General features: G+C 48.5%; 2 protein-coding genes; both read left to right on the top strand.

Moving 5' to 3' along the window:
* Positions 1-683: 683 nt before the first annotated feature.
* Positions 684-4,876, top strand: GSTUM_00005031001 (uncharacterized protein; the record flags this gene model as incomplete). XM_002837015.2 has 7 exons in its annotated part: positions 684-2,379; positions 2,434-2,548; positions 2,845-3,122; positions 3,189-3,587; positions 3,642-4,167; positions 4,234-4,327; positions 4,427-4,876. The coding sequence occupies one exon, from the start codon at positions 684-686 to the stop codon at positions 1,368-1,370; it is 687 nt and encodes a 228-aa protein (XP_002837061.1). The 3' UTR covers positions 1,371-2,379; positions 2,434-2,548; positions 2,845-3,122; positions 3,189-3,587; positions 3,642-4,167; positions 4,234-4,327; positions 4,427-4,876.
* Positions 4,877-4,920: 44 nt separating this feature from the next.
* Positions 4,921-8,726, top strand: GSTUM_00005030001 (uncharacterized protein). XM_002837014.2 has 5 exons: positions 4,921-5,221; positions 5,297-5,674; positions 5,786-6,873; positions 6,928-7,742; positions 7,791-8,726. Exons 3-5 carry the CDS (start codon positions 5,821-5,823, stop codon positions 8,374-8,376), a joined length of 2,454 nt encoding a protein of 817 aa, XP_002837060.1. The 5' UTR covers positions 4,921-5,221; positions 5,297-5,674; positions 5,786-5,820; the 3' UTR covers positions 8,377-8,726.
* Positions 8,727-10,676: the final 1,950 nt, after the last annotated feature.

Genomic DNA, 10,676 nt, shown 5'->3' with positions numbered 1-10,676 from the left:
TATGAGAAACGTGCATTTGTCCAGAATACGGATTAGTTTAATAATGCCTTGACGGGGTCAATGAACCGTAAGCCATCCTTGTTTTTCTTTTTTCTTCACTTCCTGCTGGCAACGACTCCTCGTTTTCTTTCATGTCCCTGTCCCATATCACAGAGCTAGGATGATGCGCTGCAACGTAAATACCCACATCCCCCGAATCCGATACCACGGCTAAACGACTCGGGATGAAAGGTGAACCAAATTAGATCAACCGAACACGGGGCAAGGATACCGGAGCGATCAATTAAAGGAAGATGTAACCGCAAGTCCTATTTGCAACTTAGGCCACATATTGGCATAACTGCCCCAGAAAGGATAGGCAAACTCTACGAGTACCGTATTCATGCAAACCGTCCTAACCGATTGAAAAGCGTTTCTCGGGATAGGGTATGCCAAACAAAGCAAAGGATATTGTGGCTTTTCATAGCTAAAATTCGAATAGAGAGAGTTCGGTATTTTGACGGGAATCGCATTACACGTGGTGGTGGTGGGGGGGGAGGTAATTGGTGATAGGGGGAATGGAGAGGTTTTGGGAGGAGAAAGGGGAAGAAAAAAAAAAATCTTCTGGCAGATTCCAAGTTTGCTGTCTCCACATCAAAGTATGCTGACTGTGCTTGAACTGCTTGACTTGGAGACGTGCAGGAATGAGGTCTTCACAACGGGAGGTACCGTCGAAAAACGCCTGGTATCGATCCACGCTTTGTATTCTTGGAATAAAGGGCAAGAGGGGTCTAGAAAGGATGAAGCGAGTGCCTGCAGTGTGCAGTGCATGTATGATACCGGTATATCCCCTACTGAAGAGGGCGCCGTGCCGGTATTGCGCCCTGAATACTGCGGTGCGGGTGGAATTATTGGAGTTGTCTCTTAGACGTTGCCAGAGAGCGTTCAGGTATTTTCTCGTTTCCCCCTTCCCTTTCGATAGCAATAAGCAAGATGGCGCGTCGATCCCTCATTCCCCATGGCAGTCGGTGCGGGAAAATTCTCCGACCGTCCCTGTCACCCCACCTCTTACTCCGATTGGTGAGAAGCGATGCACCCCCATGACGATCAAGAGAGCAATGGTTCGGAGTCCACCATCACCCATCTGCGCACCTTCTCTCATCTTCCCTTCCCTCCCCTTCCTATTTTTTTGTATTTTTCCCTTCTGTGTGTGTACAAGTATAGTACTTCGAACGGGCTTGCGGGGGTTAGAGAGACGGAGAAAGAAAGAAAGAGGGATCGTTTCCTTCATCATCTTCGTTTCTGAACCTTTTACATTTTTCGGCTTCTTATTCCAGGCCGGGCAACGCCCCCCCTCACCTCCCTCCCCCGAACCCCACATTCATTTTTGAGGGTAGAGAGGTCAGGCTGCTTTGGTCCTTCTTGCCCTTGCATCTTGGCTCGTATTTTTCCCATGACAACCCTCATCGTTGAATTGGGGAATCCACAATTCACTCCAACAGGCACGGTAGTGAGGCTGGCCTGGTCCAATTGGATACGGGGGAACATTGTGTGTGCCTTTTGGTACGTTGTACCGTACAGTATTACTCCATACTTGTACCTCCTGTGATTCAGTTTTGTGCAATCCCTCACGCAACCTTTTTCCTTACTTTTTTTATTTATCTTGTTTCGCATTCTTGCTGTTTTGGGCATTTCGTGGGGTTCCCTGCGGGTCCTTTCCGGCCTGTGACACTCTTCTTGGGCTCATGTTCTCCCTCTTTAGGGCCTGTTCCTTCTTTCTTTCTTCGCATCATCGTCACCCACTGCCGCCGAGGTGCACAAGTGTACGAGTATCATACCGGCTGGTTCTCCAAAACTGCACGTGAGGGTAGGGCATCGGAGCGCGTATTATTAGACTATTTTTACTCGAGTAGAGTGGTTTGTTCAGATCTCGATTTTCGGAGCCTCTGGGATATTTTTCCTTTTCCCCCTCTCTTACATACGCGCTCCCCGCACACATTTTTCTTCATTTTGGAGGGTCTTGTCTGTGTTTGCATGTGCCTGCTGTCCTGTTCTATCTAGCGTGTGGGTGGGTGTTCGGATTGGACGTTCGACGGATCAACGTTCCCCCTTGTTACTCAATTGCTCCAGCCCTTTTGACAATCCGGGGGGGTGCGAGAGGTTTCCATATCGATTTATACATTGCTCATTTGGGGGGGGGAGTGAATTTTTATTGTCTTACAGACCCAAAGAACATTTATAGGGCGAATCCGGCTGACTTCCTAGTGTCCACCCCCGCCTGGACATCTGGTCTATCTCATTTGGGAAGATATTGGCTCGCAAAAGTGCAGAGGATTAGAGAGAAACTATTCCTCATCAAGAGCAAGTATTCTGACCCTTCCAAGAAAGTGTTGAAGCCCCGTATTTTTCTCCTTTCCTTTTCTCTTCGTTCCGATGCTGACTTCGTCCCGAAAGTACTCGTACTGTACGCCTCTCCGCTCTCCGCTCCTGGTTATCGACTTTGCCCTTCTCGTGCCAACTTGGCATAGGCCAATTTTTGGTCTGATGTTGTGCTTCCCCCGATAGGCAAGTACCTACCTGGCTGCAACTGTTTCGAAGTAGAGGGGACCTTAAACGAGAGACAATTTTAACCTACACTTTCTACGAGTCTTCCTGGTCTCCTCCCGCCGCCCGCAATCGCAATCGTTTGCTATATCACTTTTGTTACCGTTCACCCCCCCCAAACCATTCCTAGCGTTCTAGTTATCTTCACAATCTCCCCCTCCCTCCAATTCCCTTTCCCTGCCCCTCCCTCACTCTTTAACGTTCTTTCGTCCATTCAACCTTCCAGTCATCACTCTTCACTAAACCAACCCCCTCTCGTAGCCATTTTTGCCCTCCCGGCTCCCCGCAGAAATCCATGGGATCAGAGTAACAGGTTCCTTTTTATGGAGTCACTCATTCTCAGCCGTCCTTCTCAACGAGGCTCGTAGCGGATGAATAACTAGCCACGTGGGTCATTATATTTACTTGTTTGTGATCCTACACCCAATCGTTGTCCGTCTTCCCCCGCGCCCTTCCCCGCAATATACTACGGAATTTTATAGAACGAGTCTCCTGGTCAGTCGTGAGAGACAGCTAGCAGGGGGGAGGGAGTTTAATAGGTAATCGAACCCTAGGCGGAGAATTTCCCGGCTGTCGGAGAGAAGACCTGCCTGACCTGGCGGTAGTTCCTAGTTTATTGAAAAATAAATTAATCACGGAGGGACCACACTATCTTCTTCCGCCTCTCTCCTTCAACCTATATTTTGGCATTTTTTTGTTTTTATCTTGTCATCTCTAAAGCTTACTTTTGGTTCACCCCGCAAAACTGATAAGGAACCCTCTCCCAGAAAGGACCGTCTGAATAGATTTGGTTTGTTTCAACTGCTCTGGACGGAAAGGGTGCGGATAGCATTACATTGGGTCCATACCCTGCTGTTACCTGGATTCAGTTTCCTAGTGTGCTCTCTAACCCTCGAATACACGCCAGCGCATCCCTCTGCTTGGTCCGCCGTATCGCTGTAAACCAATTCGCCCCAGATCTCGCAGGCCAAACCAAAATTTCCGTGTCGGTTTCCTACTTTGAGGTTCACTCAATGAACTTTGATATTTTTCGGATGGAAGGGCTGATGGTGACATAGGTCTTATCCCGCCATTTCACCTTATTTTACCTCTACTGGGGGATTACCATATAGCACTTGTTATAATTGAAGGCTGGAGGGGAGGAGGGTGTGCCTCTGGGCAATTCTGGCCTCCTACTCTTGCGTAGCGCTTCAGCATACCTGCTTGTCTGTGGCTTTGGGGGCAGTTGAGTGCCAGAAATATTGGCAGGAGTGGGATAGTATCTGGAGTGCTATCTCTAGACTATTGAAATTTTGTCATTTTACCCACCCTAGAACCAAGTTGAGAGTGCATGTCTTTCGGGGATCCTTTTTCTTTTATTTTCACACTCCATCCACACCCTTCATTAGAATCTTAGTATCTTAGAAGGCCCGGGGGTTTCCAGAGGATCATCCGCTTGAGCACGATCCTGTTTAAGCCCCGGAGAGATTTTGCCTTACACGGAGGAGTCCCGTGTGGGGTAGTGGGCGGACGTGAGGGAGAGGGTGTTGATGAGGGTGGGAGCATAGGGGAATACCATATAGTCAGGAGGCCCAAATAATTTTTGTATATTAATCTCCTTTTTTGCGTCTTCTCTTCCCTTTTCCTGTGTCTCATGTTGGACGATCATAGTGCCGGGAAAAGCGTGTTGATTCGACTTAGTCTCGGGTTGCACCAACGGATATCCGGTATTGGTACCATTGCCGGTTAGCGGCCCCTACTTCTCGTAAGTATCACCAGTCAATACATCTTGTTCCTCCCTTCCGCAAAATACGATGCCTAAGTTGTACTGATCAAATCACGGGTTTGTTCTCCCTTTTTAAAGAACCTCGATACAATCTCGAGGGCGGATTAGTGACTACGGTGCTGGCGGAACACATTTCCACTCATCACGATATGGCAAACTCCGCAGTCCAACTACATCATTTACACTCTCCACCCTCCTCAGATTCTAGAGGGAACCCTATGTTGCCTTCTCCAACATCATTCTACCCCTCCTCGTCTAATAAGATGATGTCGGAGGCTTCGCCCACGATGACGAGTGCACCTACAACTTCTGGCAAGGCCACTCATACGTGTCCTTCATGCTCACGTACATTCTCTCGAGGCGAGCACCTCGACCGCCACCTAACTACACATCTTCCGTCAAACACCTCCAAAACCTTTATCTGCCCTTCTTGTTCAAAAGGATTCACAAGAAAAGATGTCCTGACAAGACATGTTAGGGCTGTCCATGAAACTAAGCGATCTGACGTTCGGAAAAGCCGACGGCGAAGTTGCCGGCGGTGTGCCGGGTTCAAGATCAAGTGCACGGGCGGCGGAAGGGGAACAGCGAAGGATGGGACTAGGGAAGGAGGAAGAGCCGATGACCCGTGCGGAGCATGCAAGAAGCGGGGTACTGTGTGCATATACGATTTTGGGGTAATAGCAGAGGGCAGTTTGGATAAGGGATCCGGAAGTGAGAGGAGAGGAGGACAGGGCGGAGGTGACAATGGTGATGAGATAGGGTCTGAGGAAGCAGTACCTGGCTCCCAAAGTGATAACGGAACAAGCGAGAGCGTTGGTCGGCCCAAGAGGAGGAGACGGACACACGCCGGCAGCTATACAACAGATTCGACGGGTAAGCCGCTAGGGGACAGGCCTTATTCCATTATGTCGCAGGTATCCCCTCATCTACTGACTGCAGCTCGCATAGCTTCTTCATCGAACAGTGCAGGCCCCGATAGGCAGCCAGATGGATTCATTGCCTCACCTTCCTCCACAATCAGTCTCCAGAATCTTATCAATCCTGCCGAGGCAGCTGAACTAGCAGAGGCAGACAAACTAATGTCAATAATGACAACAAAAACTTACGGCCAATTGCCCGGCCCGAGCCTCGACAACTCGGTAAATAATAGCGGCGTAGAAATCCCAGAAAAACCACCTTCGGCTGCGGAAACGATGTTTGGAGTGCATCACCAGGATCGCTCGAGCTCAACAGGTCTCAATATGACAGGTCGATCACTTAGTGGTCATTTATTTAGGGGTAGGGGGGGAGACTTTGGTTCGCTGCATTTTCATACCTCTGGCAATGGTGAGAGCACAACTTATTTAGACCCCGTGACTACCTCATTCCCTCCATTTTCTTCACGAGACATTCTATCTTCATCTCAAATCGGGGGCTCTCTAAGAGATAGCTCGGCAGCTGCTGTGGGTCGGCTAGCGACCATAGCCGAAGACATGAACGCTGCAAGCACCTCGCAGGGGATTAAGCCTGTCCCGCGGTCTCGATCACCAGGCACTCAAAAGCCTGCGAATATTAGTGCTTCCCTCAATGATAGTTCAGGGGAATTTAGGACAGTGGGCTCACCGATGTCATTTCTTCCAGACCGAACTCATGAAAACGAATCCCCTCAAGCAGGACCCCCGGACCCAACGGCTGTTGCCAGCGGTGATCCATCAACTAGTAGGCACGACTCGGGATACGGGGAAAGCCTACCTGGACTGAACTCTGAGGAGAACTGGTTCTTTGATTACGAAATATTCGACAAAAGTACTGATTGGCTTAGGGGTTGGGGTGATTGGCCTGCTGCCCCGCAAAAAGAGGGACAAGCCGACAGTTGTTCTCTTTTAGATTTGAAACACTCCACAACCACATCTGGGGCTGTCCCAAGCTTCGCTATTACAGCTGGAGTAGGTAGCAGCAAGCGAGTTGCGTCCCCTGTTTCGGTATGTTCAGATGAGGGTTCCATGTTCAAGATCAACCATCGCGATGACTATCAAACTCGCTTGCCAGCAGTTAGGCCGATAAAAGACCATACTTCTGTTGAGGACTTTCTCCCATGGAGCTGGCAGTCATCAAGAGAGAAGTTGGAAAGAAGAGTCACACTGCCCCCACTTAGACAAATCCTTGAAGAACTCACTCCTCAGACGCTAGCCGTCACTCGGGCTCACTCTCCGGCCAATGCAAATAATGAATCTTGGATCGATGACAGGATACTAAACGACATGGTCTCTCTGCTTTCGATTCCGGTGGAGCGATTCCCATATGAGAGCGCTGATATGAGCAAATTTCCATCCAAGTCAATGATTGATTCCTTCATTAAAATTTACTTTGAAAAGTTTCACGCTATCCTCCCAATGATTCACAAGCCGACATTTAGTGCGGGCACTTGCCCTACCATAGTTCTGATAGCTATGGCTAGTATTGGTGCGAGTTATAGTCACCTAGAGGGTGCTAAGATGTTTGCGGATAGTTTGAGCGAGCTTTGCAGGAGGACGTTGGCTTGGATGGTAATTATGTATGGTCTACCATTCTCAACGGGGATACTGACTTGTATGGTGCAGGCTGAATACAACCCTGAGTACCCCCGCTCTGATTTCATCCTCATGGCTTCGTGCTTGCAAAGCGTCTACGCCTTAGGATCTGGGTCCCATCGTCTTTACGATTGTGCGGATGTATCTAGGAGTGCATTAATCGGGAGTGCTCGCCAGATTGGGTTATTCTCTGGTCGTGTGTCGCCACCATCGTCTTCGCCTGGTTCCACACGGGGCTCACCTAACCCCAGGACTACCCGTGATGAGGATAGTCACAGTGAGGAAGAAATAGAGGTTAGGTGGCGTCGATGGTATGTGAAAGAGAAATTGAGACGTCTTGCGTGGTCCATCTTCGAATACGATTGCTCATTCTCGACCTTGTCTAATCGGCGCGGCGCTATAAATTTGAACGATATCTCTACACGAATGCCATGTGCAGAGGCCTTGTGGCAAGCCCCTACCGCACAGGCCTGGGGCGCATTACTGGAATCTGGAGTCCTCCCCCCTAACGCGGAGAAGGGAACACCGTTCTATCCGACCCTGCGTGATGTGATCTCCGGGAAAATGTTACCGGAGAATTTGACGAGCTGGGGCAGGAGGTTGTGCGCGCAGGCCATTGGAAGGATCCTCTGGGATTTTAAGGAACTCGAGGAAAGTGTATTAAGTGAGAGCAGTTCAGTTGGGAACGACGGGGGGTTAGGGTTGCCAATGTTAAGCCCTGGATTAAAGCCAGCAAAGGAAAAGTTATTAAAGAGTTTAATGGTTATATGTGAAGGGGTGAGAGAGAGACAGATGGACGCTGGGTGGAGGGACGGAGAAGTTGATGGAGATAGAGCTCATATGGCGTTTGTTCACTCTGTATACTTGATCTATCATATTACTGACGTTGACAGCCTGGCCCTTTTAATATCCCATTACACCCACCTCCACGCCGCTTTCCCCACCGTCTCGTTAATCCTCTCACTTGCACGGCGCCCGCCCCCATCGACCACGACACCAGCGGACCCACGTATAGTACGGCTGAAAGCCATTTTCGAGGCAGATCCTGTCTACGCTAGAACCCTGGCTTGGAACGCCGCGCAAATAATAGCGATCTCCCGCTGGAAACCTGTCTGCTCCCCGGTTGAAGGTATGCGCATTTTCATGGCAGGAGTAGCCCTCTGGGGCTTCGGCCGCTACTTCCAGGAACCTCTGCCACCTAACCCTCCCCATTCCGGTCCTTTGGGAGGGGTTCAGGAGGAGGTGGTCCGCCTGGACTCCCAGCCGTGGAAAGGAGTGGATGATTGGATCAAGAAAGGAAAAGGCAAGGCGACGATTGGTAGCGATCAGCATGCCGGGAATGCTATGACTGAGATATGCTCCGAGATGGGAGCCAGGGAGGTGCTTAGGGTTGTTGTGGGGATTCTGGGGAGGATGAGAGTTTGGGGTCTTGGAGGGGAGTTTAAAAATGTTCTCGAGGAGATGGTTCGGAGGAGTTGATTCGACATATTTCACTTTCCATCACATCCTCATTCATTTGTTTATTCTTATTTCCACTGTTGCCTTTTTCTTGGCTTTAGCTTTTGCCTTTTCGGTTTGTGGGGGGTTATTTGATTTTGTGCGGTGTTGGGTGGGGGCCAAGTTTGCTTTATGTGATGGCGTATGACTTACCTTTTACTAATAATAACCTTTTCCAATTGCCGGTGTGGTGTCTTATGATTAATGTTTCATTATTATTTGCTTTTCGTGTTCTAATTTCCTTTCTTATTTTTGCTGGGTACAAATTTACTTGATTTTTTTTTCCAAGTACTGTAAAGTACTTGTATCAATAGAAGAGAGCTCTAAACTAACAGGGTGCTATAGCGCCAATAGGGGCCGCTTGGTAACTGGACAGGCTAAAACACCAAAATTGTAGGTTTTCGAGCCGTTATGTTTCTATATATCTTGAAACTCAACTTTTGAAGAAAAAATAGAAAGATTTAGTTTATCCGAAGTAGAATGATGATATTATTATATATTTATTTCAGGCATTTGTCTGCAGTTGGTACAGAGCTTTGGGCACATGAACTGGGCAAGGCAACTCACCTTTCCAATACAAAAGACCTGGTCTTGGTAGATATCTTGAGGGAAAGGACGTTCCACATCTCACTACTCTGGGGGGAATGGGGAGTGAAGATTCCCAGACTTTTTTTGCGGACGCTACTATGGCGCAGCAGGTTGGGGGGAGGGGGGTTGATTTTTTCCATGTTTGGTGGCTGGATAATGATAACTGTGTGTTTTGGCACCGACCTCCTTACACGAGTGACTGGCTATGACTTCCACTGCAAGATAGAACACCTATCATAATGGCAATCTCCTCCCCCGTTGCATCAATAAATCGAAACCTGGGAGCCGAGGAACCCTGCCGACTCAGCACCAAGTTCTTCGCACTCCCGGACGTGTCAACATCGGTGCTAAAAAGGAGAGAAATATCGTGCATATCGCTATAAGAAAATATGAGATCTAACTTAACCCCAAGCCACCTCGATATTTCGGGGAAGTAAGACCCCTGCTCGACCATTCGATAATTTCGACATTTATGCTATTGGCGGTGGGTAAAGGTGGAAGACCGATCGGGCAGCGGCAGACGGTAGATAGGGGGGTTTGCTTGGTGCTTGAGTAGTGTGTGGATGTATGGATGTGGGAGGTGTGGTAAATAGCTTGGTTCTCTTTGTTCGTCCGCTAAGCGAAAGAGGGAGGAGGATGTAATCAAACGGCAATGGAATGATAGCCCGGAAAACGGGACAAGAGGATAGAAATGGACCTGGGGGTTACAGAGGAGGGGTGAGTTGAAAGTCAAATGGGAAAGAAGAAGAATGAGGGCATCTGTCCTGGCTTTGAATAGGGACACATATTTTGGGTATAAAAGATCAGCTAGATTTATGGCTCTAATATCTAAATTCTTGCTGTCGGGAGTGGCAAGGGTCCTCCATATTGTCACTTTTAACCTAACTTGTGGGACATCGGCGACTGAACCTTAAGATGGACCTCCACTCCACTCCACTCCACGGTTTCTCTGCAGTTTTATTGATACTGTGAGGGGTATGACACTTTTAGGTAACCGGAGTTGGTTAGCATAAGGAATTAAGATTGGTTGATCGACTCCAATCAACGCCTATGCTCGTGTGTCTGCTCTATGATACTGGTAGATCTCCTGCGGGGTACAGTACAAGTTTGACTTTACAGTATGATTCCCCGGCGTTGGATCCAGTCGGGTTTTCATGGTCGAAACTGTTATAACATTGTATAAATTGCACCGGGCTCCCAAGAACACCCACCCACACAGGGTAAAACCTTCCTCCACTTGTTAAACTGCGGATATTACTTGGGGCTACTCTGGCTTGGCTTCATTCCCCCATATATTTTTACAGATTCGGGGATTGCGTTAACTGAAGATAGAAATGTATTCTTCATAATAATAAATAACCATATAACAGTATTCTCTAGAAGTGAGTCTTAAGTTCTATTTTTTCGAATACCGAGAACAGTAGCGTTGTCTAGGGAGGTCTTGAGCTATCACAAAACAATTCTGGAAACATATCGTACCCACTCACATAGCAGTAGTATTATAAGACACGTTCTCGCTGCACAGTGCTCGCTGAGGATGATCGTGCGAGGGGAGTTTGCCGGGGCTCAACATCACGTTCGTGACTCTGCACGAAACGCGCACACAAATAATCCAATGCCATGGGTCTGCGAGTGTTATATATCTAGGTATCCTATCATACTATATCCAGCTCTACTTCTCTGCAGTGCCTTCC

This window comes from Tuber melanosporum, assembly GCF_000151645.1.
Source record: "Tuber melanosporum whole genome shotgun sequence assembly, scaffold_17, strain Mel28".
Classification (NCBI taxonomy): domain Eukaryota; kingdom Fungi; phylum Ascomycota; class Pezizomycetes; order Pezizales; family Tuberaceae; genus Tuber; species Tuber melanosporum.
Note: the sequence above shows the minus strand (reverse complement) of the source record. Positions and strands in the feature narration are given on the sequence as shown.

Excerpts from the sequence above, each read along its gene's own strand:
- GSTUM_00005030001 (XM_002837014.2), top strand. The coding sequence starts at position 5,821 with ATGAACGCTGCAAGCACCTCGCAGGGGATTAAGCCTGTCCCGCGGTCT. Across the intron at positions 6,874-6,927 it reads GGAGGACGTTGGCTTGGATG|GCTGAATACAACCCTGAGTA; the intron begins GTAATTATGTAT and ends TGTATGGTGCAG. Across the intron at positions 7,743-7,790 it reads GGAGATAGAGCTCATATGGC|CCTGGCCCTTTTAATATCCC; the intron begins GTTTGTTCACTC and ends TGACGTTGACAG.